The sequence below is a fragment of the Myotis yumanensis genome, unplaced genomic scaffold, assembly GCF_028538775.1.
Source record: "Myotis yumanensis isolate MYYU_CA2020_CCGP unplaced genomic scaffold, mMyoYum1.0.hap1 SCAF_7, whole genome shotgun sequence".
Taxonomy (NCBI): domain Eukaryota; kingdom Metazoa; phylum Chordata; class Mammalia; order Chiroptera; family Vespertilionidae; genus Myotis; species Myotis yumanensis.
Window position 1 is genome coordinate 10897350 of NW_027223758.1, and position 27970 is coordinate 10925319.

Here is a 27970-nt window from a genome sequence, read left to right on the forward strand (position 1 = left end):
TGTGTGTGTGCACGAGTGTGATTGTGACTCCCAGGGATCCAGGTGGGAGAGTGACAGTGAGTGAAGGGTGGCGGGGAAGTGAGGCAGGGTGTGCCCCTGTGTCCACTGTGATTCCTAGGGGCACACATGAGTGAGGCCTGAGATCCAGGATGGGCACATGAGGGTGAATATTGGGGTGTGTGCATGTGTGATTGTAAATATTGGGGTGTGTGCATGTGTGATTGTAAACGTCAGCGTTGGGAGTGAGGTGGGAAGCTATGCTGGGTGCTTGTGAATGTCGGATGGTGGGGAATGAGCAGGTGAGAATGAGAGCGTGTGTAGGGCTGGCGTGTGAATGCATGTTGGTGCAAGAGTGAGCATGTGAAAAAAGAGAGTGAGCATGTGAAACAATGTATTTAATGTGATGGGTGAGCTTGGCAGGGGGGCTGCGTGTGTGCTGGTGACTGTCGGATGCTGGTGGGCGGGTGGTGGGCGGGCGCGCGCGCGGCCGGGCGTGGGCGGGGGGCGCGTGGGCGGGTGGGCGCGCGTGGGGGGCGCGCGGCGCGGGCCGGGGACACTGCGGCGGCGGCGCGGGTCCAGCCGGCCGCCCTCCGTGGCCGGCGCGTCGCGGGGCGAGTGGGCGCAGCGCGGAGCTCGGGCCCATGGTGCGCCCGTGTCCGTCGGTCGGGCCGCGCGGCCGGCTCCGCGCGTGGCCCGGCGCTCGCGAGCTCGCCCCCTCGCAGCGGGCCCGGCCCGCCCGCTGCCGCCGCCTCCTCCCCCGGGGCGGCGCGGCGCCGGCGGGCGGCGGCGCGGAGGCCGGACCGGGCGGCGGCCCAGGCGGCGCGGGGGGCGCGGCAGGCAAGGCGGGCGGCGCGGGCGACATGACGGACAACATCCCGCTGCAGCCGGTGCGCCAGAAGAAGCGGATGGACAGCAGGCCCCGCACCGGGTGAGCGGGCCGTGCCGCCTTGGCGGGCGCGCGGCGGAGCCTGGCCGGGCCCGACAGCTTGGCCGCGCGCGGCGCCATGAGCCCGCGGCCCGGGAGGCGGGCAGGAGGCGGCCGGGGAGGCGGGCGGCCGGGGCGAGGCTCCTTTCCGCTCCAGCCCGGGTCGGGTCCCCCGCGCGATCCCGTACCCTGGGCCCGAGCGCCGGGCTGTCTCGCGCCCCGGGCACCTTCCTCTAGAAACCCCGAGAGCCGGCCCGCCCGGCGCTGTTTACGGCGCGTGCACTGGGAGCAGCCATGCCTGGGCTGCCTTATTGTTTTCTGGCTTCTCCTCGTCGCCGGGATTGATACGAAACCGTGCTCTGCGCGCGGAGCAGTCCTCGGACCCCGGGGTGTGCTCGGCTGCCTGGGGTGGGGCACGGCTCCTCCCGTGCCCGCCCGGGGTCCCGCGGCAGCGCCTCCGGTTCCAGCTCCAAAACGGCCCCTTTCGGCGCCCGGCCCCAGGTGGACCCGAACCGGCCGCCGCAGGAGGGTGGGAGGGGCTCTAACCGGCCGATTTCGGACCCCTCCCCGCTCCCCACCTTGAGGGAAGGAGCCCCTGGCAGGCGGGGCAGCCACCTGCGGCGCTTTGCGGCAGACAGACCCGGGCGCCCGGGCGCGGGCTTTCCTCCCTTGGAGAGGGGCCGGGGTGATGTTTTGCGCCCTTGGGTCTTCCCCTTGGGAGGCTGGCAATGACCTGTTGAGGTTTTGAGGGACCGTGGCACCAACTGCGACAGATTTACCCAGGGCTGGAGGTTGAGGGGAGCTGGCTAAAATACAGATTTTCAGCTCAGACCCGTCAATCAGTTCTTGGGGGTGCGGCGGGGTCTGGAAATGTGCCCCCCCCTCCCCCCGGCCGCCCAGGTGAGGCCCAGGCCCCTGAAGGCTGAGACCGGCAGCTGGGCGGGGCTGCGCCAGGGACCAGCCCTCCCCCTGGTGTCCTGTCCTGTCCTTTCTGGGCACCTCCCTGTGGCCGTGGTTTACGCAGCGTCAGATGCTTGGTGCAGGGGGTGGGGAGAGTAAACGCCTAGGGTGGCTTCATCAGGTGTACATTGGCGGGGGGGGGGGGGGGGGGGGCGCTGATGCCAGCTGCCATTTTGTGGGGTCTTTGTCCCTGCCTTCCTTGAATCTTCCGGCGAGGAGGCCCCATTGTTGTAACACAGAGGAAACAGTTCAGCCAGGTTGAGGACTGCCGGGAAGATGCAAAGGGAGATGGGGTTAGGGTGGCCTGACCCAGAGACAGACAGCCCTCCACCCCTTCCTTCGCTGTTCCGTGTTTTATTCCTGACCAGTCCCGGCGAAAGAGTGATGTCAACTCGAGCTCTGTGCCTGGCATAGTGCCTGATGCAATATACACCCTTCGTAAATATTTCAGCGAATTTTTACGATCAGTGGGCTCTAAAGTTTAGTTATTAATTCATGCTGCAAACAATTGTGACATTTTGCCTGCTGTGAGCCCGGTCCCTGCCAGGTGACTGGGATGGAGAGTTGAATTAATAAACAAGACGTGCCCAGCAGGTGCAGGTGCCCTGGCCCTGTCTGTGCATGGGAGCCATCTGGGGATGGTCCAGCCCCTGCCCCATTTCAGACTCAGAAATAAGAATCGGCCGTGGGACCCAGGCATGTATTTAATTTTTCAAAGCTCCCAGATGATTTCAACTGCAGTCATAGTTGAGAACCTCTGATTCAGTGCATGAGAGAAAATGCACATGATTATTCAAAAGTGATAGTCTGGAGAAGCCACGGTTGGGGGTTCGATCCCTGTAACCCGGTCAACTAGTGAATGCACAAATGAGTGAAACAACAAATCAGTGTTTCTCTCGCTCTCTCCCTCTGTCTCTCCCTCTCTCTGTCTTTCTCTCTCTCTCAAGTAATAAAAAAATAAAGATAAAAGTGGTAGTTACCAAGAAAGAAATATGCACTGTTACTGTGGGGATCTAGAGGGAGTGGTACAGGCGGTTAAAAAAGATTTCTGTGGGATAGTAGAGTGGAGTGTCACACCTCCTTTAGAATTTGTCACCATGGAATTAATTTATTTCCTAAACAGTGACACAGATTCAGGTTCAAATCATGTATCGGGGAGCCAGGCACTTGGAAATATGGTCTTGTATTCAGTCTACAGCTTTAGAAGCAGCATGTGGAGGCGGGGATCTTGGTGTATAGAAGTACTTTGGAATAACAGCTGGACCGCGAGGCTTCCTGAAATATAACTCGGTGGGGGGCCGGGGGGGGGGGGAGAGTTAAAGGAAGAAGAAACGAATATGTGAGAGGTCAGGCTCTGGCGGGGATTAAATGGTCCTGTTTTAATCCTCACAATGACTGTGAGTTTGGGGAATTAATGTCCCCATTTTATAGACGAGAAAACTGAGATTCACAAGTGTTAAATAATTTGCTGGAGACAATAGAGGTGGTCCTTGGGAGGGGCTGAATTCGAGTCCAGTCAGCTCATTTCCCCCACTGGCTCTCAGCTGTCGGGGTGGTTGGGGGGTTTTGTGGTTAAAAACCCAAAACCATAGGAGCCAGGAGTCCAGGGAGACAGAGCGTCACTCAGCGTTGATGATGTCACGTTGCCGAGAGGTGAAAGTGATTTGCGGAAGGAATCCCGTGGCCCCAGTTCTCATGCTCTCGTGAGAAGGTTCCACATCCTGCCGCTGAAAACACTGTCGCTGAGGTTTTAGAAACAAGGCATTTGCCCTGTGTCACTGGGAGCCAGTTTCTGACGTCATGTGCTTTGCTTCTGGCTGAATGGAGTTCCTTTCTTCTTGGTGAAACAGCAGAGATCGGTTGTGACAAGCGTGGGTTTGGGAATTGAGGAGCTGGGTTCGAGCCCAGCCGCCTCTCCTTACTCGCTGTGTGACTTGGGAAAATTACTTTACTTCTCTGGGTCTCTCAGGTTTTTCATCATAGAGTGGCAGTGACAAGTACACATCCCTTGCAGGGTTGTTCTGAGACTCAGCCCACGTAAAGTTTAGAAGACGAAGCACTCAGTGCACCTTCGTATTGACTGGTGTGGTGGGCAGAATAACGCCCTCCCAGGTGTCCACGGGGCAGAGGGCCTTTCCAGGTGTGATGAAGGTGACCGTGAGGTGGGAGGCTATCCTGGATGACTCGGGTGGGCCCAGTGCAGTCACCAGCGTCCTCGAAAGAGGCCGGAGAGTGAGTCTCAGAGCTGGAGGGAGACTGGAAGATGCCAGGCTGCTGGCCTGGAGGGGAAGGCGGGCGAGGAAAGGAGCCCGGGGTGGGGTGGGGGCGGCGTCAGAAAAGTCCAGCAAACAGATTCTCCCCCAGAGCCTCCGAAGGACCTGGTCCTGCCAGCACCTTGACTTTAGCCCCCCAGGACCACTCAGGACTCCTGGCCTCCAGAACTGTACGAGAGTGCACTTGTGGTGATCTGCTACAGCAGGAAGGGGAGGCCAACGCAGAGGGTGTGTCCCAGAGGCCTGGGGAACTGATTCTCCCACTGGGCTTCCCGTCCCGCCGGGGCGACGGTGGCCACCAGCCTGTGGGTGCAGCAGGGGCATCTCGCGGCTCGAGGGGGCAGAGTTTAAATGGGCGTGCTGCGTGCCTCGTACCCTGACAGCTGAGGAGGATGTTTAGGATCTGCAGTGCTTTGTTCTGACCTAGTGTTTCCTCACTCCTGCTGCAGAGCGGCCCTTGGACATGGGTTTAATTTTTATCCGTGTTTCACTGATAAGGAAACTGAGGCCTGGAAAGAGTAAGCCATTATTTGGGGCCAGAAATGCATGGCCGAAACGGATGAGAACGCAGGTGAGCCTGACGCCAGAAGAGGAGAAGTGGGGAGGGTCTCTTGGAGCAGCTGTGTCCCCCATGCCGTTTCTCAGTGTGTGTGTTTCATGCTCCCTCCAGTAACAGTGCATTAACATTTTGCAAAATGACCGCAGGATAGAGAATGTAGGAGTGGCTGTCAAGGTATATCACATTTTGAAAACTGCTGGGAGAGGAAAGGTAAGAATGTTGTAGGCTATCATTTCATTTATTTACATATTTTATGTATTGATTTTTAGAGAGAGAGGCAGGGAAAAGAAACATCGATCAGTTGCCTCCAGCACATGCCCCGAAGGGGGATCAGACCTGCAACCTGGGATGTTCATGGATTAGGAACGGAACCCACCACCTTCTGGTGTAAGGGACATTTCCTCCCACCAGCGGAGATACACTGACCAGGGCGTAGGCCTTCATTTTTTTAAAAAAAATATATTTTATTGATTTTTTACAGAGAGGAAGGGAGAGGGATAGAGAGTTAGAAACATCGATGAGAGAGAAACATCAATCAGCTGCCTCCTGCACACCTCCTACTGGGGATGTGCCCGCAACCAAGGTACATGCTCTTGGCCGGAATCGAACCTGGGACCCTTCAGTCCGCAGGCCGACGCTTTATCCACTGAGCCAAACCGGTTAGGGCCATAGGCCCTCATTTTACACACCCAGCATGGGATGCTGGCTTCCTGGCTTTGTGGCTAAGTGTTTGGGTTCCAAGGCCACACAGACTTAGGTTCACGTATCAGCGCTGTCATTTTCCTGCTGGTCTGACTCCAGGCCACTGTCCTTTCTCCTCTGGGCTCAGCTTCCTCTTCTGTAAGAGCGCCTGTGTGGTTGGGCATCATCCACACAAAGCAGTCATTGGAGAACATCAGAAACAGTTCTTCTCTCAGTCTGGAGGCTCGGGCGGGGCCCCGTGTGGATGACATCTCTTCTTCCTAGATTTTGTAGAAGGTGTCGGTGAGTAAGAACTTGGCTGGAAAATGCCCACAGGATACTTGTCGCATATCTCAGATTAAGTGTCTAGGGCAGTGATGGCGAACCTATGACACGCGTGTCAGAGGTGACACGCGAACTCCTTTTCTTGGTTGATTTTTCTTTGTTAAATGGCATTTAAATATATAAAATAAATACCAAAAATATAAGTCTTTGTTTTACTATGGTTGTTGCACATATCAAAAAATTTCTATATGTGACTTGGCACCAGAGTTAAGTTAGCGTTTTTCAAAATGCTGACAGGCCAAGCTCAAAAGGTTCGCCATCACTGGCCTAGTGACTGGGCAGCGGCAGGCGTGTGCTTCTCGGTGGCCGCCCTCGGCAACAGGCCAGGGGTGGGGTCTGTGATCTGGATTGCACCGTTTATGGGAGCTAAGAAAATAATGCCACTGTAGGGAGCTCTTCCTGCAGATATACATAATTGAATCTAAAAGTCTGAGCTTTTCATTGAAGCTGCCGCTTCTGATTTGTGGGATTAAAGTGCCCTTTTTCTTCGGAGACGGTGGAGGCCGTATCAGGCATATAGCACCGTTGACCCTTGTCCGTCACAGTGGTTACGTCCTGTGAGGCCCCTGCCAGCCGTGAATCAGCGAGCAGTGACTTCTCGCTCCCAGGGAAGATGCGGAGGTTGGTGCCTGCGAGTAGACAGTGAAAAGGACACGTGTGCTGCCTGAGAGCCCAGAGAAGGCAGGGCGTCACCTTCCCCGGCCCCCGCTGGGAATGTGGGTGGGGCGATTAGAATGTGTTGCACCCTGCACGCCTGTAAGTGGCCACCAGGGTGCTGTGGGTGCTGATTTGGAACTGACCCTTCGAGGCAGAGGGGGAATTCGCAAATACCAAAACCACGATCGATGAGGAATGACTGTATACAGGCGTGTGCGGTTTTCCAGTGTCTTCCCATTGACACGGTGGAGTGGGGTTAGGTTTACAGCGGATAGGGGCGTGCCCGGGGGGGTCCATGGGGAACCCTGCTTGTGGGTCAAGTGCAGAGACCCAGCTCTTCCCCTGACCGAGGGGAACGCACAGTTGCATAAACAGCTCCTCGCTCCCTTGGACGAGAACAGCCAGGACAAGCCTTGGCAGTGGCCCATCTGGAAATGCTCTCTGCGTCCCCTGCCAGCCCAGCTGTGTGTACTTGTGCCATTGTGTCTGGTACAGAACCCCTGCCCTGGGCCCTGCCCTGGGCTGACTGACACAGGCAGTGAGTGACACCAGAGGCAGTAGAATTACAAACCCACGCAGGGATGCGGAAGCGTGTGTATAGGAGCCAGGCTTGCCAGGGCTTCCTGACGAAGGCCAGTGAGGGGTGGCCTGCGTGCCAGTCCCCAAGGCAAGAGGGAGGCCATTTGACCGTGACTTCAGCCAGGCACACAAGTCAGAAGGAGGAGGCCAGGCGTTGAACAATCCCTCTTCAGGCTTTTGTGTGTTCCTTTTCAGAACGTTCTTTCACTACCTTTACCCAGATGCAAATGACGAATACCATTCATTAGGGCTGGCCGCTTCTTATGGCCACCTTTGGAAATGGGCACCGAGTGTCTCTGGCCTCACTCATGACAGTGAGTGGACTGTGGGTTAATTTAGAAAGAAAAAGGGTCGTGGTGAGGATTTTGTCGCTGACTTTCCCCTAAAGAGTTAGAGGGGGTGTTGATTTATTAAGCCGGGTCGGCTTTCTTCCTTTCGTGACCCTTTGAGGGACTGAGACAGGGACTCAAAGGTTGGCCTGTGGGGAAATTCCCCAAAGATCTCTGAACCAGGCTCAGGGCCAAACACTGAAAGGTTAGCAATTATTTTTATGGTTCCTTCTGTTTGTCCCAAGTGATACTTGTTTTCTCCTTGTAGTTCAGGTAGGAAGGTTCCTCTTGTGTAAGTAAAAAGGAGCAGCAACTCAGAGAAAAGCAGGAAGTCAGTAGGAGCTCATGCGGTTTGTGGATGGGCCCCAAGTCACGCCTGATGTTTGGGAAGCGGTGGCCTAGGCTGCAATGATGCTGTCTGCCTAAAAATACAGTATCATTGCTGCGGGAGAATCTGGTGGTGCTAATAGATTGAAACACTTTTATTTTGCCATGTTATCAGAAAAACATGATTTGTAAACAATGATTAGGCCCTGGCCGGGTAGTTCAGTTGGTTAGAGCATCATCCCAATTCGCCAAGGTTGCGGGTTTGATCCCTGATCAGGGCACATACAAGAACCAATCGATGAGTGCATAAATAAGTGGAATAACAAATTGATGTCTCTCTCTCCCTCTCTCTCTCTCTCTCCCTCCCTTCTCCCCCCCCTTCTCCCTTTTTCTCTCAAATCAATAAGTAAAAATTAAAAAAGATACACACTAAAAAAAAAACCAACCTAAAAAACCCCCAATAGTTAGTTTCCCAGGTTGATTGGGGATCTTAATGTTGTTTCTATCATCGGCTAAAGAGTTTGAGGGGATTATGGGAGAGTCCAGTTGGAGGAGTCCCATGGAAAGGAAGGCTTCTGTGGGAATCGGGAGGAGGGGGGCGGGCGCTGGTGCCCCCTCCCAGTGAGATCTCTGTTGGCTGCCCTCCCTGAGGAAGAAGCAGGGTGACGTGTGGACAGTGTCCTCCTCAGGGAGCTGGGCCTGGCAGGGTCTCCCACCTGCACCGGGCAGGCTGCTGATGGGGTGAAGTCAGACTTGGCCTGGTTAGACCTCGGGGATGCGCAGCCTCGGCACTGTGGACGTTTAGGGTTTGATCATTCTGGGTGTGGGGCTGTCCTGCCCCTTGTACGATGTTCAGCAGCATCCCCGGCCTCCACCCACTGGCTGCAGCAGCACCTCCCTCCCGCTGAGACAACACAGATGTCTCCAGGCATCGCCAAGTGTCCCCTGGGTTGGGAGGGAGACATGGGGGGCGAGGAGTGGGCAGTGGGACTTGGCCAGCTCGTACCTGTTAGGAACTACTGGACTGATGGAATGAATGTGCACTGAGTGGCCATGTCCCTTATTGTCTTTTTTTAAAAAAAATAAATCTTTATTGTTGAAAATATTGCATATGTCCCCTCCCCCCCCCCCCCCATTGACTGCTTCTAGCTTGCTCCTGTCCCCCGCCCCAGGCCTTCACCACCCTATTGTCTGTGTCCATGGGTTATGCATATATGTTCTTTGGTTGATCTCTTCCCACCCACCCACCCACACACCTCCGTTTTCTCTCTGAGATTTCGCAGTCTGTTCCATGCTTCTATGTCTCTGGATCTGTTTTGTTCATCAGTTTATTTTTGTTCACTAGATTCCACATATGAGTGAGATCATGTGATACTTGTCTTTCTCTGTCTGAGTTATTTTGCTTAGCATAATACTCTCCAGGTCCCTCCATGCTGTCTCAAAAGGGTAAGAGATCCTTCTTTTTTACTGGTGCATGGTATTCCATGGTGTAAATGTACCATGGCTTTTTTATCCACTCATCTACTGTTGGGCACTTGGGCTGTTTGCAGATGTTAGCTATTGTAAATTGTGCTGCTATGAACATAGGGGTGCATACATTTTTTTCTGATTGTTTTGTTGAGTCTCTTAGGATATATTCCTAGAAATGGCATCACTGGGTAAATGGCAGTTCCATTTAAAAATTTTTTTTTTTTTTTAGTTAATCCTCACCTGAGGATATTTTTTCATTGATTTTTAGGGAGAGTGGAAGAGAGAAAGAGAGAAAGATTGATGTGAGAGAAACACATTGGTTGGTTGCCTCCTGCACATGCCCCGACCAGGGCCAGGCCGGGGAGGAACCTGCAACCAAGGTATATGCCCTTGACTGGAATTGAACCCAGGACCCTTTGGTCCACAGGCCGATGCTCTATCCACTGAGCAAACCAGCTAGAGCCCATTTTTAATTTTTTGAGGAAACTCCATATTGTTTTCCACAGTGGCTGCAGCAGTCTGCATTCCCACCAGCAGTGCACGAGTGTTCCTTTTTCTCCACATCCTCTCCAGCACTTGTCGTTTGTTGATTTGTTGATGGTAGCCAGTCTGACAGGTATGAGGTGATACCTCATTGTCGTATTAATTTGCATCTCTCTGATGATCAATGACTTTGAGCACTTTTTCATGTCTCTTGGCCATCTGTGTGACTGCTTTGGAGAAGTGTCTATTTAGGTCCTTTGCCCATTTTTTAATTGGATTGTTTATCTTCCTTTTTTAAAAAAAATAAATCTTTATTGTTGAAAGTATTACATATATCCTCCTTTTTCGCCCATTGACCCTCTCCAGCCCGACCCCGCCCTCTACCCCAGGCCTTAACCACTCGTTTGTCTTCCTTTTAAGTTATAGGAGTTCCTTATATATTTGGGATATTAACCCTTTATCAGATGTATCATTGCCAAATATGTTCTCCCATATAATGTGCTCCCTTTTCCTTTTGCTGATGGTTTCTTTTGCTGTGCAGAAGCTTTTTATTTTGATGTAGTCCCAGTTGTTTATTTTCTCCTTAACTTCCTTTGCCTAGGTGTATCGGTAAACATATTGCTATGAGAGATGTCTGAGATTTTACTGCCTATGGCTTTTTCTAGGATTTTTATGTTTTCACGACTTACATTTAAGTCTTTTACCCATTTTGAGTTTATTATGTTCTAGAGGCCTGGTGCACAAAAATTCGTGCGGGGGGAGGGGGGGCGGTGTGTCCTTCAGCCCAGCCTATGCCCCTTCACAGTCCGGGAGTCCTCAGGGGATGTCCTACTGATGACTTAGGCCTGCTCCCCACCATAGTCTGGCCTCCCTCTGCGGAAGGCGACCAGGCCGCTGATCAGGGGATGGCATCGCCCCCATCACCCCGCCGCTGCCGCCCAGCCTCCCTCTGCGGGAGGCGACCGGACGGGCCAATCAGGGGACAGTGCCAGCCCCCTGCATTGCCCCTCCGCCGTCACTGGTCGGGCCTCCCCTCTCCCCCCATCGCTGTTCCCTCCCTCTGCCCGCTGGCACACGTCTGGCCTGACGCCGCCTGCTTGCCAGCCCCGCCCCCCGCTGACTGGTCGTTTCACCATTTGGTTGATTTGCATATTATGCTTTTATTATATAGGATGGTGTAAGTTGGTGGTCTAGTCTCCTTTTTTTTACATGTATCTGTCCAATTTCCCCAACAGCACTTATTGAAGAAACTGTCTTGACTCCATTGTATGGTTTTGCCTCCTTTTTCAAATATTAATTGAGCATAATGGCTTAGGTTTATTTCTGGGGTCTCTGTTTTGTTTCATTGATCTCCATATGCCATTCTTGTGCCAGTACCAGGCTGTTTTGATGACAGTGGCTTTGTAGTATAACTTGATATCTGGTATTGTGTGATTCCTCCAACTTTTTTCTTTCTTAAGATTGCTATGGCTATTTGGGGTCTTTTTTGATTCCATATACATCTTTGGAGTATTTGTTCTAGATCTGTGAAATATTCCATTGGTATTTTAATAGGGATTGCATTGAATCTGTAGAATGCTTTGGGTACTATGGACATTGTAATGATGTTAATTCTACCAATCCATGAACACAGTATGTTCTTCCACTTGTTTATTTCTTCCTCTATCTCTTTTTTCAATGTCCTGTAATTTTCCAAGTGTAGGTCTTTTACCTCCTTGGTTAAGTTTATTCCTAAGTATCTTAAATGTTTTATTGCAGTGATAAATGAGATTATTTGTTTAGTTTCTCTTTCTGAGAATTCATTATTGGTGTATAAAAAAGACATAGATTTTTGGGTGTTGATTTTGTATCCTGCTACATTGCCAAATTCCTTTATTAACTCTAGTAGTTTTTTGGTGGAGTCTTTAGGATTTTACAAAATCATGTCCTGTGCAAATAATGAGAGTTTTACTTCCTCCTTTCCAATTTGGATGCCTTTTATTTCTTCTTCTTTTCTGATCACTGTGGCTAGGACTTCCAGTACTATGTTGAATAAGAGTGGTGAAAGTGGGCATCCCTGTCTTGTTCCTGTTCTTAGGGGAAATGCTTTTAGTTTTTGCCATTGAGTATGATGTTGGCTGTAGGTTTGTCATATATGGTCTTTATCATGTTGAGATATGCTCCCTCTATTCCCACTTTGCTGAGAGTTTTTATCAAAAATGGGTGTTGGGCCCTGACCGGTTTGGCTCAGTGGATAGAGCGTTGGACTTCGGACTGCAGGGTCCCCGGTTCGATTCTGGTCAAGGGCATGTACCTTGGTTGTGGGCACATCCCCAGTAGGGGGTGTGCAGGAGGCAGCTGATCGATGTTTCTCTCTCATCTATGTTTCTAACTCTCCATCCCTCTCCCTTCCTCTCTGTAAAAAAATCAATAAAATATATTTCAAAAAAATGGGTGTTGGATTTTGTCGAATGCTTTTCCTGCACCTTTTGACATGATCATGTGATTTTTATCTTTCAATTAGTTTATGGTGATGTATCACATTTATTGATTTGCAAATATTGTATCAGCCTTGCATCCCTGGAATAAATCCCACTTGGTCATGGTGTATGATCTTTTTAACATATTGCTGGATCCGATTTGCTAATATTTTGTTGAGGATTTTAGCATCTATGTCCATCAGGGATATTGGCCTATAGTTTTCTTTCTTTGTAGTGTCTTTCTCTGGTTTTGGAATTAGGATAATGCTGGCCTCACGCAAAGAGCTTGGAAATGTTCCTTCCTCTTGGATTTTTTGGAATAGTTTGAGGAGGATAGGTGTTACGTATTCTTTGAAGGTTTGGTAAAACTCCCCTGTGAAGCCATTCGGACCAGGGCTTTTGTTTGCTGGGAGCTTTTTGATTACTGCTTCTATTTCATCAGTTGTTATTGGCCTATTTAGGTTTTCTGATCCTTCCTGATTCAGTTTTGGAAGATTGTATTCTTTTAGGAATTTGTCCACCTCCTCCACATTGTCCAGCTTGTTGGCATATAGTTGTTCATAGTATTTTCTCACAATCCTCTGTATTTCTGTGGTGTCGGTTGTTACTTCACCACTTTCTTTCTGATTTTATTCATTTGGATCCTGTCTCTTTGTTTCTTGATGGCTAACGGCTCATCAATCTTGTTTATCTTTTCAAAGAACCAGCTCTTGGTTTCATTGATCTTTTGTACTGGTTTTTATCCTCTATGTCATTTATTTCTGCTCTAATCTTTATTATTTCCTTCCTTCTACTTACTCTGGGCTTTTCTTGTTGTTCTGTTCCTTATTGTCTTTTTAAGGTGACTCATCCAGTCTTAAAAAAGGAAAAAAAAAAAAAAGAAAGAAAAACCGGTTGGGCAAGAAATTCATGTTTGGACTCTTGTTCTTATCTATGAGGTCAGCTTTCTGATTTAATAAGGATGGAAGCCTTGAGCTGTTGGAAGAGACCATTCGGGAAGTGGTATGAGCTGACTTGTAACCCCTCTCCCCCCAGGCGCCCCCAATTCAAATGTTGAAGTCCTGACTCCCAGCAGCACCTCAGAACGTGACTGTGTTTGGAGGTAGAGCCTTTGAAGAAAGGGTTACGTTAAAATGAGGCTGTTAGGGTGAGCCCTCATTCAGGAGAAGAGAGATTAAGACACACTGAGGGCAGGGAGAGAGGAAAGACCATCTGAGGACACAGTGGGAAGGAAGCCATCTGCCAGCCCAGGGGAGAGGTGTCAGAAAACCCAGACCTGCCTACACCTTGATCTTGGACTTGCAGAACTTGGAGAAAATAGCGTTCTGTTGGGTAAGCACCCAGCCTGTGCTCTTCGATTGTGGCAGCCACAGAAAGCACCTCATTCGTGGCCACGTCGCAGGTGTGGTCTCGCTTGGTGTTGCTAATAAATCATCATGAGCCCTTCAGCCATTTTCTCTAGGCCAGCGGTTCTCAACCTGTGGGTCGCGACCCCTTTGGCGGTCGAACGACCCTTTCACAGGGGTCGCCTAAGACCATCCTGCATATCAGATATTTACATTACGATTCATAACAGTAGCAACATGACAGTTATGAAGTAGCAACGAAAATAATTTTATGGTTGGGTCATAGCATGAGGAACTGTATTTAAAGGGCCAGAAGGTTGAGAACCACTGCCCTAGACAATCCAGTCTTGAGCGCTCTGTAAGCATCTTGCAAAGTCCTGGGGCTGGGGCTGACCCTCCCCCCGAGCCCCCCCCCCCGCCCCTTAACCTAAAACACTCCACGGGCTGCAGGGGGACGCAGCCCTGGCACAGCCCCCAGGTGCTTCCCTGTGCTCCACGAGCTTACAGCTGTCGCCTTTGCAGCTGCACGTTGTGTGGTGGCTGTTAGCTCTGGACACTTGGACGGTGCAGGTCAAGTATGTCAGACTGGGGCCGGCGGGCCACCCCCGCGAGTGAGACAGGCTTGGGGTAGATGAACTTTGAGCACCGCATCGCCGCTCCGCACTCAGTAGGCGGCCAGCACTGTTCTGAGTTCCATGTGGATCGCCCATTCAGTCCGCCTGGCAGCCCTCCTACCGGTGGCAGCCTGAGGGACAGAGGGTTCTTTCCCCTTTAGAATGGTTTTGCTTTAGAAGGACCAAGACTCATTTCTGTGTTTTAAAAAACTCATTTTCCCTTCAGATGAACGTAGGCAGCAAAGTGCTTTTTGCCACTGGTCTCCACGCCCTTTCCTATGCGAGTTTTCCTGTGCCGTCCGTTCAGAGCAGGCGGTTTTGTTGGGGTTTTTGCAGGCTTCTGTGCTTTGGAGGTAAGTATGTGTGTATTCTGTTATTCGCAGTGAAAGCTGATAATTAGCAGACATTATGATGTGACAGGAAAGTTCTAGAAACTTCAAATTATCCTAGTAAGTATACATTCTTTAGAAACATGGTAATTGTTTTCAGAGTCACTTATTTATCAGTGTTTTTTTTCTCACCCTCTTTGTATGAGACACATTCATGCTGGGGTGGGGGCGGGGTAAGGACAGAACACCTGTTTCTAAAATGTTTGTCCTCACCCTGTAAAAGGAAGTCATTTGAGTCTGATGAATACCTTTTAGCATTTATACAGTCAGTCTCCATAAAAATTCAAATAAAATGTAAAACTGGAGAACTTCACCCCCCCCCTCCCCCCAATCTTCTCTCCTCATTTTCCTACTCCCCAAATGAAAGGCAATTAGAGGCTTTCTTCCAAGGATGACACCCCTGTCCAGGCAAACCAAAGGACCAGGTAGTGAACAGGAAAGACCACTTGTCCCACCTGTGGATTCCGTTCCCTAAATAAGCTGATTTTAAAAAGATTATGCACATGTACTCACATATACATATACATTCACACTCACTAAAGAGCACCACTCATACATGCAGTCAGTGAATTTTCATAACGTGAGCACACTCCTGTAACAGCTGCGGCTAAGGAGACAGGCCACTACTCAGAACGTCCCCTGTACCCCCCTTCGCTACCCCCCCACCCCCCTTAACTAGACCTGACTGCTAACAGCAGAGATTCCTTGGGCCTGATTGTGAACAGATGCATCAAGCAGCAGGTGCTCCCTGGTGGCTGGCTTTACCGGCTCCATGTTCTGTTTGTAAGCTTAGACCGCGTTGCGTGCGTATTACACAGGGTGGGGCCAAAGTCAGTTCACCGTTGTTCATATGGAAAATAATCATCATAATAAAAGGTCAGGAGACGTCACGACCAAAACAACCAAACGACCGGTCACCATGAGGTGCATGGAGCACCTCTCGGGCCCTCCCCCATGGCCCACAGGCTCTGATCGCAGCAAGGCTGGCAGCCGGCGGGCGGTGGGGCGGCGGGCAGGTGTGGCAAGGCAGGCGTGGCTGGGAGCACAGTGGGAAGGTGGGTGGGTGGGCAGGGCCACACGATTCCGAGCGCTGGGCCTCTAGTAAATAAATAATAATAAAAGCATGAACTCTGTATCTAAAAGTGTGCCCACAGCTGTAAACCTACTTTTACCCCACCCTGCAGTTTGCTCGTCCCTGTGGCCACATGTAGCCATTGTATGACATGTCACCTCTCGGTCCATTCTCCTCTTGCTGGACCCTGGGGCTGTCTCCAGGTTTGGCTCTGGCATTAGTGTGCTGTGAACGTATCTTGGAGTCCATGTACTGTGTGGTTTGGCTGGGCCCTGCGGTGTATTTGAGTAAGCTGGAGTAGAAATTGATAATGTTCCAACGTGTTAGTACTCAGTGGTGTGTCCCCATCGGGGACAGTTCCTGTCGCTCCGTATCTTCACCGACACTTGGTATCGTCTGTCTCCTTTCATTTCAGCCGTCCTCGTGGGAACAGAGTAGTATCGCAAGACATGCATTCTTTTCCTTATGATTTATGTGAGAGAGGCTTCCTTTTTCTTGACCTGAGGTTAAGTTTTCTTGTCTTTTTTTTTTTTTTAAATATATTTTATTGATTTTTTACAGAGAGGAAGGGAGAGGGATAGAGAGTTAGAAACATCGATGAGAGAGAAACATCGATCAGCTGCCTCCTGCACATCTCCTACTGGGGATGTGCCCGCAACCAAGGTACATGCCCTTGACTGGAATCGAACCTGGGACCCTTCAGTCTGCAGGCCGATGCTCTATCCACTGAGCCAAACCGGTTAGGGCCTGAGGTTAAGTTTTGAGATACAGGTTAGCCAAATCATGTGAAACCTGAAGGTAAGCCAGGCAAAATAATCACACCTCAGCAGCCAGCACCCTGTCCTTGAGGAGTTTAATTAAAGGGAAACAGTAAAAAACTGTAGTTTATTTATACTCTCAACATTTATATGTGTTTATAGTTCTTAATTATATACAATTTTATGTATCAAATTTTAATGTAATATATATTTTTATATTTATTTGTACTTTATAAGTATAAAATATGAAAGTTACATGTGTGCATGTGTATTAAAGAAAAACTGGAGAACAGAGAAAAGCGCTGAATATAATCCTGGCGTTAACTTTCCCTTCAAAGAAACCACAGCTGCCCTGGCTTGGAGCATCATCCCAATAGACAGAGGTTGTGGTTTGATTTCTGGTCAGGGCACATAAATACGTGGAATAACAAATCGATGTCTCCCCCTCACCCCATCCTTTCCCTCTCTCTCTCTCTCTCTCTCCCCCCCCCCCCCCCCCCCATCAATAATAACAAGCCCTGGCCGGTTTGGCTCAGTGGATAGAGCGTTGGCCTATGGACTGAAGCGTCTAGGGTTCAATTCTGGCCAAGGGCACATGCCCAGGTTGCAGGCTCGATCCCAGTGGGGGGCATGCAGGAGGCAGCTGATCAATGATTCTCTCTCATCATTGATGTTTCTCTCCCTCTCCCTTCCTCTCTGAAATCAATAAAAAAACACATAGATATAGATATAAAAAAAGACAACCACAACTAACACAAACTCTTTAGCGGATGCTGTGTTTCTGGGCCTACATTGTCTTGCGAATGATAACCATGTAGCGTGTGTGTTTTTATTTCCTACCTTTCCCACTTAGCATTGTAATGCAGGGCCTTTTCTGTATCACCAGGTCCTTTGTGAACGACGCTTTAAATGGCAACAGAATATTTCTTTGAAAAGACTTCGCTAATTGACTTAACCCGGGCCCTATAGTTTCACAAATTGATTCCTGTTTTCACTTTTTAAATAATGTTTCCATTCTGAAGGCTGGTCCTCCAAAGCAGAGTCACCCCAAAGACACACAGGGGAATGCAGGCCCAGAGACCCCAGCACGCACCTATTTGGGGTGGGAAGAGCGCCATCTGCAGTGGGACTCTCATCAAACAGGTCCGCTCATGGCTCCGCAGAGCAGCACATAAAAGTAGCGCCTCCCTCTGTCTTGTTTACATGTTCCAGAGCTCGGCACGGATTCTGGCACGTAGTAGGTGCTCAATAAATACTTGAATGATGAAAAATAGGAGCCACAGTTTCAGTCAGGTCTGCCTGCTCCCGGTGCCCTTAGTTTTATTTGAAAACATTAAAATCCCCAAGGGACTCCGTGTTCCTAATTCATGTGGGGTGTGGATGGTGTGCGGGGCACACGGCGAGCTCTCAGTGCAGGTGTGGGCGGAGTGTGGGGGCCAGAAGGCAGAGAAGCAACGGAACAACCTTCTGCACAGAAAGAAAAGGGAGGCCTCTCCCCCCTCCCTCCCTCCCTCCCTCTCCTCCATCCTTCCCCTCCCTCCCCCTTTCTCATGCACTCAGCCTGTTGCTTTAAGGAATTAGCCACAGAAGCAGCTTGTCCCAGGCCTGGGTCACAGATGTCAAATTGATCCCAGATTTGCTGCTTGGCTGTAGCTGCCCCTGTTTCACTCCTCAGGGCTCCCAGCAACTTCTGCTGCATCACCAAGATTTCTAACATCTTTAGGCAGTGGAGACTGGGGCCGGGCCTTTGTCGGGTAGTCAGGAACAACACCCTCAGGAGCAGTGGGCTGTTTTGTGCCAAATGATGGTACCAGCAGCTTGGGGGACCAGGGCAAGCCAGACGACGCCCTGCCAAGCAGAGAGGCCCGGCGTGGCCCAGGAGTGACCCACCCACTCAGAGCGCGCCTGAGTAGTCTCCCCAGCTCCAGGGCCCTGCAGCGACTTTCAAGCTCTAGAGTTTTATTTTTCCACGATGAAAATAATAATTTCTTTTTAAAAGAGTAGTGGTTCCTGTTACAGAAAACTTAAAGATGCAGCAGCTAGAATTATTGAAAGCCCTCTGTCCTCTTGTTAACATTGAGGTATGTTACCTCCTATCTGTATTTTTATCGCATGCCTATGAATGACATGATTTCAGTTCATTTTTGCCATTATAAGTTAGAACTTAGTCTAGAGAAGATTTCTTTTCTTTTTTTTTTTTTTTAATTTTTATTGATTTCAGAGAGGAAGGGAGAGGGAGAGAGAGAGGTAGAAACATCAGTGATGAGAAAGAATCACTGATTGGCTGCTTCCTGCACACCCCACACTGGAGATCAAGCCCGCAACCTGGGTATGCACCCTGACCGGGAATCAAACTGTGACCTCCTGGTTCATAGGTTGACGCTCAACCGCTGAGCCACGCTGGCCGGGCTAGAGAGGATGTCTTGATGCGTGAACTTTATTCCTTTTGAGAATTTTCATATGCTAGACTCTAAGGCCAGTGGGTTAAGTGGACCACGGGCTGTTCTAGGGCTTTCTGCAAGGCCTCCCTCGTTTTACTCCCTGTGAGACCCAGAATCGCCCAACGTACTGGGGTTCGGGTGTGGGCGATGCCCCCACCAGCCATTCTAGTTTTGCTTATGCTCAGTGCATGCCCACAACACTGGGAACATCTGAGAGAGAGAAAGAAGTAAAAACATGTGCTTTCCTTCCTCGGTCCACCACTGGGCTTCCTGCTTATTCATGAGCGAGGTGGTGGGGGTGGAAGACAGCGGCCTGTGGTTGACTGAGGACACAATACATGCTCTGTGGATGGGCCAGGTGACCTTAGCCCCTCGGGGTGGTGTGCGTTGGTAGTTACGCAAGACGTGTTTGAGAGGCTGAGCCTTCTTTGTTGAATGAATAGAAGAAAGTCTGCACGTCGTTTCTCATGATAAAGCTGTGTGCAGACCGCAGGGCCACGAGCAGACTGTCCGCCTTCCCTGCCAAGGGTGTAGGCGGGCAGCACGGCGGTGGGAGCCCAGGGTGGCATCCCCGGCGGCACCAGCATCAGAAAAGGTGGGACCATGCTACCTGGTGAGTGTCCGCCTGTGAGCTGTCATTGCCCAGACCCCCAGCACCTTCCTGGGAAACACCTCCCATGGCTGTCCTGGTCCTGGGGCTGTCTCAGCGCCAAAGCCACACCCGAGGTGGGACACGTGTGGCCCTGGCGCTGCCCCGGTCTCCATGGGAACAGGGAGGAGCCGGATCTGGGAAGGAAAAAGATTACTAACACGGTGGTGGCTCCCCAAGGCCAGGGTAGGCTGCTGCGGCGCTGAGGGGTTGAGAATGTGGATTTAAGCAGGACTGCCAGCCTCTGTTCAAGTACTACCGGCTGTAGGACCCTGGGCATGTGAGTGCACTTCTCTGACGTGGGCATGGTTACGGAGCTCAGCACGTCCAGGACTCGATGAGTTAGTGTGTGTAGAGTGCGGAGATCCCAAAGCCCGTGGCCCATGTGGCCCACGGCCCATGGAGGGCACAGTCGCAGTGTTAGCCGTTGCTAAGGCTACCAGTGGGGTGGGGGGAGGAGCCAGGTGTCCCTGGGACCCTTGCTGTGCCCCTGTCATTGGATTTTCTCTAGGTGGCTGTCTAGGTGATCCAGAGGCGGCTTTCATAGTCTACCGTGGGCTGAGGTCTCCAAAGGCTGTGGGTCAGGCCGCTGGGCCAGCTGTAGGACAGTCTGAGGCGATTTCTCCATCTGTGAGCACCACCTGTAGGACCATTCTTTTTTAAAACAAAGCATTCCTTAAAAAAAATACGTGTGTGTGTGTGTGTGTGTGTGTGTGTGTGTGTATATATTTTTTTTTATCAATCATTGACTGGCTGCCTCCTGCACGCCCCACACTGGGGATCGAGCCCACAACCTGGGCATATGCCCTGACCAGGAATCAAACCCTGACCTTCTGGTTCATAGGTCAATGCTCAACCACTGAGCCACACCAGCGAGTGGAAGGGAGGAAGAAGGGGAAAGAGAGAAACATCGATTGGTTACTTCCCACATGATCCAGGCCGGGGATCGAGGCTGCAAGTGAGGTACGTGCCTTTGCCTGGGAATTGAACCTGAGACCCTGTGGTCCACGCTATAACCATTGAGCCAAACCGGCCAAGGCACATGTAGGCCTACTGTGAGCACCAAAGGAAGTAAGTCACACTGAGAACTTCACCACACCACCAGGCCCACATTGAGTGCTTTAAAGATGTTCTTGCTTATTGTTTTGGTGTCTGAGGAATCACTTAATTCCACTCTCTGGCATTTTGGGGGCTGCTGGTGCTGGCTGGGTGCTGTGGCACCAGACCTGTCTTAGAACCGTGAGCCAGTGACCTCGGTCAACTGTAAATGCATGAGGTAAGGCAGCAGGTCCACGCGTGCTGGGTGCCTGGGGCCTGGGAGAGAGTCATCAGCCCTCCCAGCGTGAATGAGCACCTGCTGTATACCGGGCCTGACCCACGAGCTCACGGCTGGGAGCTGAGGCTGCACACTGAGAGCCGTGTGCTGTTTGGGCGGCGGGGTGGGGGGGTTCGTTTCTAGATTTAAAAGTTAATCAGCACAAAGTCACATAGTTCAGTGTTTAAAAGGTACAGAAGTGTGCACATTGCAGACTCAGTTGCCATCCCATCCCCTCCGTTCAGCTACCCGTGCCCCTCCTGAGGCAACCACGCATCAATTTGAGAAGGTCATTCTAAAGACTTTTAAAGCATTTATTAAAAAAGCCCATGTAGCCCTCGCTGGTGTGGCTCAGTGGATAGAGTGTCAGCCTGTGGACTGAAGGGTCCTAGGTTTGATTCCGATCAGGGGCACATGCCGGGGCTGTGGGCTCCATCCCTAGTGGGGGGCATGCAGGAGGCAGCCGATCAATGATTCTCTCTCATCATTGATGTTTCTATCTATCCCTCCCTTCCTCTCTGAAATCAATTTAAAAAAAAGCCCATGTATTTTAAAAAATGTACTTTATTGTAAAAGTATTACAGATATACCCCCTTTTTTTTTCTCTTTGACGCCCTCCACCCCACTCCCCCATATGGGAATATCTTGAAGAGGACTTATCAGTCAGAGTGAATGTGCATTTATAATTTTGATGTTATCACCAAGTTGCCCTCCCTCAAGGCAGTCCTGAATTAGACACCTCCCAGCTATGAAAGTATCTGTTTGGCTGGACTGACCAGCACAGGTCATACTTTTTGATCTTGGTCATCGTGCTAAATAAAAAATGGTATTTCAGTATGGGTTTTGCTTTGCATTAAATTTAAAAATTGCACCAGTTGCCAAAAAGTGAGTGTTCGCACATCCAAGTTTGTGTTTCGTCTCTGTCTTAAAGAATCAGATGGTCTGTCGTGCTGGGCTGTGTAGGAACATATCCTGGCAGGAGCTGGGGGCGGCCACTTCCTTCCCACAGTGTGCCCCGTCCCACCAGGCCTGGTGTTCATGTTCATTTATTTATTCTTCTATGTTGCTTGCTAGGCTTCTGTACATGCCAGCTTGCCAGTCCTCGTCTAGAGAGAAACCCAGTACAGTGTAGGGGTGCTCAGAGCTGCTTCCTCTTCTCTCTGCGAAGAACGCAGAGTTGGGTTTGGAGGGTAAGTAGGTGGGGGCTTCCCGCAGGAAGTCCGGTGTGACTGATTCTTGCAGAGGGGTTGGGAGTTGGAGAAAGGGACCAGCGAGGGAAGGACTGGGCACCGGCATTCGGAGCTCACCTGCCTTCGCTCAGTTGGTGGCTTGCTAATGGAGGACCTGGGATGCAAAGGTCAAAGGCTTGGACTTGAGCCCGTAATTATTGAGCCATAGTGGGGTGGGGCGCCCTGTGAGTCTTGGTGCACTGCTGGGCAGAAAGAGACGAATAGGGGAAGACATAAGGCAGGAGAAGTAGGGAAAGGGGACAGTTCCCACCATCCATGCCTGCCCCCTTTGCCCAGGAGAACCAGAGATAACCACCTAGGTTGTGTATTTGCTTCCCAGTATTTTTCCCAGGCATAGGTATATTAGCATGTACTTTTAATTAAAATATCTCTCTATATAAAAGGCTAATATGTTAAGTGTCCTTCCCTCTGTCCGGTAATGACATCATGTGGCAATGCCCGGCTTCCTCTCCCTAGTGATGACTAGCCTCCTTGCAGTTTCTTCAGCCCAGGAACATGACTTGCTTTATAGCCAGGTGGAAACATTTCACACTTTAACCAAAGGTCTGTGAAGCGTTTTCCAGTGCCTCATCTCTTTTGATTCTCACAGAAGTCCTGGTGTAGGTAGATAGGAGACTCGGTGGAATCTTATTTTCTTTTCATTAGCCAGAAAACGGAGATTTAGAAAGCTTAGAATCTTGACCCGACTGAAAAGAAGTAAGAAATGGTAGACCTTGAAAATGACTTCAGGTTTTCTCACTGCACAGAATATAGTCAAACACTGTTGCAGTTAAATATTGTACCCTTTGTTCTCCCTTCTTGATCTACAATAATCATCTGCTTCATGTTGATATTTACTGCTGTGTTGCTGACAGTTACCTGTAAGAGAAGTTGGTGTGCTTCACTGGGCTAGAAAAAGTTTAGCTAAATCAGAAAGCAGTCTAATTAAGCAAGTTTATTTTATATATATATATATATATATATATATGGCTAGGTTGACTCACGCATGTGCAATACATATAAAGCTCTTGTTGGTGCCAATCACATGTGTGTGTTTCCATCTGTCATTGTCGATGGTGAATTTAGTTGACACTGTTATGCCCAGATTTCAAGATCCCCAGCAGACCAACAGGGAGCCAGCCAGTCCGATGCAAAAGCATAAGAGTCTGTATTTCAAACCCGGGTTTGGCTCCCCTACTCTCCTTACTGACTCAACGGCAAGCCAAGTGGCAGAGAGAGCGAGAACTCTGTGTGGAGGGGTTTTATAGGGGGTTGGAGTAAGGGGAGGAGAAAGGGCTGTGACCTTGCCGATTGGCCAGGCGCAAGTTGGTGTCTTGTTCCTGGGTGTGGCTAGCAGAGGCTTAGACTTCCGGGAAGAAGCTCCTTGCCAGGCACATGGCCAAGATAAGATGGAGGGCGTAGCACTTACCCTGGGGCAAGATGGAGGGCGTAGCCCTCGCCCTTTCAGACACTTCTATTATAGAGAAAGAGTGAATAGCGATATTAAAATATTTCTTCTAATTAATTTCCTTTCAGTGTGCACAAATTTGTGCACCGGGCCGCTAGTAGCATACTAAATTGCATATCTTTAGCTTTATGTTTTCTCCCTTCCACTTCATCACTTGGATCTGGACCTGCCAGTGTGTGACCTCATTCTTTTATTGCCACAGGTTCCGACATCTGGGCCTCTCCAGGTTTTGCTCCCTCAGTGCTGCTGTGAGCATCCTTGTGCGTTTCCTGTTGCTTACCAATCCCTGTAGTTGCCTAGGATACATCCCTCCAGGTGGATGTGCTAGGTCAGAAGATCTGAGCTCTCCATTTAAAGAGAAATCGCTACCTTGACTTTTTTCATGGATATAGTCCCATTTCTCCTCTAGCCAGTAGCATCCTGTGGCCAGAGACATGGTTGACATCAGTGACCTAGCTTCCTCCTTTGCATTCTTTCTAACTTGAGATTTGCATTCTCCTGCTTAAATAAACCACACCTAGCCACTTAGATGTTTATAGAACAAAGAAGTAAAAGTTTGGCTTTGTACCTCCCTTCCTCTTTCTCCAGCATCCTTCTCTTCTCCCCTCCGGGCACCTGTGCTTAGCAATTTGGGTTACATCCTTCTAGAACAGCGGTTCTCAACCTTCCTGATGCCGCGACCCTTTAATACAGTTCCTCATGTTGTGGTGACCCCCAACCATAAAATTATCTTTGTTGCTACTTCATAACTGTAATTTTGCTACTGTTATGAATCGTAATGTAAATATCTGAAATGCAGGATGTATTTTCATTGTTACAAATTGAACATAATTAAAGCATAGTGATTAATCACAAAAACAATATGTAATTATATATGTGTTTTCCGATGGTCTTAGGCGACCCCTGTGAAAGGGTCGTTCGATCACCAAAGGGGTCGCGACCCACAGGTTGAGAACCGCTGTTCTAGAACTGCAGTCAATGTGGTGCACTGGTTATATGTGGCTATTTAAATTGAGGGAATAACATTTAAATTTTACATTTTGAGTACTCAGTAGTCTCATGTGGCTAAGTGGCTGCTTTCTGACAAGGCAGATATAGAACATTTCCATCATTGCAGACATGCGTGGAGGATGCTGCTCTGGGCCAGGGTCTCAAATCGGGGTGATTGACATTTGGGGCTGGATCATCCTCTGTGTGGTGCTGCCTTGTGTGTCGGAGGATGTTTAGCAGCATCCCTGGCCTCCACCCACTAGATGCCAGTAGTATCTCCCTTTCCTGCACCTGCATTTGGGACAACCAAACAGCCCTCTAGACATTGCCAACTGTCCCTGGGGGTCAGAATTTATCCTCAGGTGGTGGGGCCGGGGGAGGGGAGGAACACCCTCTTCCCCCCCAACCCCCAATGCTGTAGACTATTTTATCCATATTGCTCTCAATTTTTCTTCCTGGGTCTTCCCAGTGTCAACATTGAGACGGTCACTTCCTGGACCCTGGCTTCCAGCAAGGTTGGTGCGTCATGCGGCAGCTCAGCAAATATTTACTGAGTGGGTGCCGATCGCCGGCACCGAGAGCAGGCGGGATCCTTCTCCCGAGGCCGGCTCCTGGCTGCAGTAGTCATCTTTCCAGAAACACGGTTGCCTGGGCACTTCCCCCTGTAATATTTGCTTTTCCCTTGCTGTCGGCCCGGCCGTGTGCAACCACTGCACATCAGTGGTCATAACCTTTGTTTGTTCTAGAGTCAATTTATAAGAAAAATCTACTTTGGCTTTTCTTTGTTTAAATGGTCTAAGCTGGAAGCAGTGCAGACTAAGTTATCTCTAGCCTTACATCTTTTAAATTTTTATTTTGTTATATTTTTATTGATTTCAGAGGAAGGGAGAGGAAGAGGGAGATAGAAACATCAATGATGAGAGAGAATCATGGATCGGCTGCCTCCTGCATGCCCCACACGGGGGATTGAGCCCGCAACCCGGGCATGAGCCCTGACCGGAAATGGAACGGTGACCTCCTGGTTCATAGGTCGATGCTGAGCCCGGGCCTAGCCTTACATCTTAACCTAATTGAATAGCTGTTGATACTAACAGGTGAGAAAATTGTTTCATGTTTTGTTTTTTTTAAATCTAGAAAAATAACTAGAGAAGTAATATCTACTGTTTTAAAAAATATATTGATTGATTGATTTTAGAGAGAGGGAGAGAGAGAAACATTGATTTGTTCCACTTTTTTTTTTATGCCTTCATTGGTTGATTCTTGTATGTGCCCTGACCAGGGATCCAACCTGCAACCTTTTGGGCTGATGCTCCAACCAATTGAGCTACCTGGCCAGGGCTCAATATCTACTATTAATTGAATGCCTGTTATGTGCTAGGTCCTGTCCTATCCCTTTTCTGTATAAAATCTTTATCCTCATAGTAATTCAGCAAGGCAGGCCGTATCTTTTTACAGGGAGGGAAAGTGGGCTCACAGATGAGTAGCTGGAAGGCACACAGCCGGTGTGGAGCAGGGCTGGGATGTGTTCCTAGCGTGTTCCTAACGCTGTCCATGTGGTCCTGCTGTGTTGAAACAGTGGCTCTCGCCTGTCACTGCTTTTTCAGCCTCTCCATTAATTCTCCCTCTTAGGGATTCTGCGGTGCAGCCATGTCCCCAGGCTGCCTGGGGTGTGGGGTGGGAGTTACTTTGCCCTGGCATGTGACAGACAGCTCCCTTTGGTATTAGGAAATAGCAGTAGCAATCCACGACACCAGGTGACAGCTGTCACAACATAGCTCTGGGCGCCTTCCTCCCAGACCTTGGAGGGGGAGGGGCCTGAAGTCCACCTACTAGGCAGACGGGGTCTGGCAGCGGCCTGGAGGGGAAGAGCTAGAGCTTTGCAGGTTATAAATCCAGAAGTTGAGAAGGAGCCTCGCTACCACCTCTTCTGTTTGGACGGGCCAAGGGAAACTTGGTCACTTGTAAGTTTGCCACCACGCCCAAGGCTTCTGCTGTAGGACATTGGTTCCCAAGATATGTTTCCAGACACTGCAGTGATAGTCAGAGTAATTCAGGGACAGGAGCTAAATCACATTGAGACATGTAGGAAGACACTCACTTCCTTTTCCAGTTTTCCGTCAGTATTGCTCACCCTGGCAGGGCCCCCTTTTTAACAGCAGACCCTGCTGGTGTCTCCGTGCTACAGGGAGGAGAAGCAGCCCCCGGGCCGCCGCTCAGGCATAGCCGCTGTGTCCAGGGGGAATCTAGCAGGACTTGTTAGCTTCTCATTGCTTTGATCATTGCATTGATTTTGGTATTTGCCTTCTTTGACAAAGTGTGATGCTGGTTTTCCATTTATGACAGTGACATGAAGTTACCTCTTAAAATACATTTATGTAAATGGAGTTCTGACCTGGGCACCGCTGACATTTGGGGCCTGGCCATCCTCTGTCGTGGGGCCCGTCCTGTAAGTTGGAGGACGTTGAGCAGCATCCTGGCCTGCTCTGCCTACTACCTACCAGTGGCTCACCTCCACCCCTGGTTGAGAATCACTGATGTAAGGTGTGCAAAATCATGAATTTTGACAATAGAGGTAGTTGGATGTCGCAGAAATCCTGTGTATGAAAATGGCTAAAGTTTGGGAATCTGCTTAGGAAATTTCCTTCAATGCCCTCGTCTGTCTTCTTTGGCACTGACATCAGTTCAGTAGTCAGGTGGACGGCCTGGCCGGTGTGGCTCAGTTGGTTGGAGCATCGTCCCACGGACCACAGGTTTGATTCTCCGTCAGGACACATACCTAGGTTGTCGGTTCGATCTTTGGTTGGGGCGCGTTCGAGAGGCAGCCGATCGGTGTTTCTCTCTCACATCTATGTTTTTCTCTCTCCCCTTTCCTCCCTTTCTAAAAATAAAAAAGAAAAAAGTCAGGTGGGGAGGTGTCTTGAAAGGGGAGAGAGAAAGCAGCGCTGTCCAGGAGAACTTCCTGTCATGCTGGAATGCTCTGTGTGCTGCTATGAACATAGGGGTGCATACATTCTTTCTGATTGGTGCTTTGGGTTTCTTAGGATATATTCCTAGAAGTGGGATCACTGGGTCAAATGGCAGTTCCCTATTTAATTTTTTGAGGAAACTCCATACTGTTTTCCACAGTGGCCGCACCAGTCTGCATTCCCACCAGCAGTGCACGAGGGTTCCCTTTTCTCCGCATCCTCGCCCAGCGGGAACTCTTAAGAAGCTTAGATCTCAGACACATAAATCCATTGGGGATACATCTTTAAGGAGGGCCCGGCCATGTGGCAGACAGGACCGTCAGATGGGAGGTTTGGCAGAGTGGTTAACAGATGCCCAACTGGCTTGAGCAAAGTAAAATAAAACAAAATGAATTCACTGGTTCCTAAGACAGAGAGCCCAGGGAATGGACAGACCACCAAGGAGATTTTCTGCCTGTGTAAGTCTGTATCTACATCCCTCTCAGCTCCTTCCTTTTCTTTTTTTTTTAAAAAATATGTTTTTATTGATTTTAGAGAGAGGAAGGGAGAGCTGCCTCCTGTCTGCCCCCTACTGGGGATGGAGCCCGAAACCCAGGCTTGTGCCCTGACCGGGAATCGAACCAGCAACCTCTCAGTGCTTGAGATAACGTTCATCCAACTGAGTCACACAGGCCGGGGCTCCTGGC

At 50.0% G+C, this 27970-nt stretch overlaps 1 protein-coding gene across 2 annotated transcripts in view; it reads left to right on the forward strand.

Moving 5' to 3' along the window:
* Positions 1-806: 806 nt before the first annotated feature.
* Positions 807-27970, forward strand: part of ATP9A (ATPase phospholipid transporting 9A (putative)) — a 116331-nt gene continuing 89167 nt past the window's right edge. Inside the window, exon 1 of one of the 2 annotated variants that reach the window (XM_070419755.1) lies at positions 807-928. In XM_070419755.1, the coding sequence (XP_070275856.1) occupies positions 861-928 (68 nt within the window). In that variant the 5' untranslated portion in view covers positions 807-860. Of the gene's footprint in view, positions 929-19576; positions 19597-27970 lie in introns of those variants that run through there. The other variant, XM_070419756.1, reaches the window with a different exon arrangement.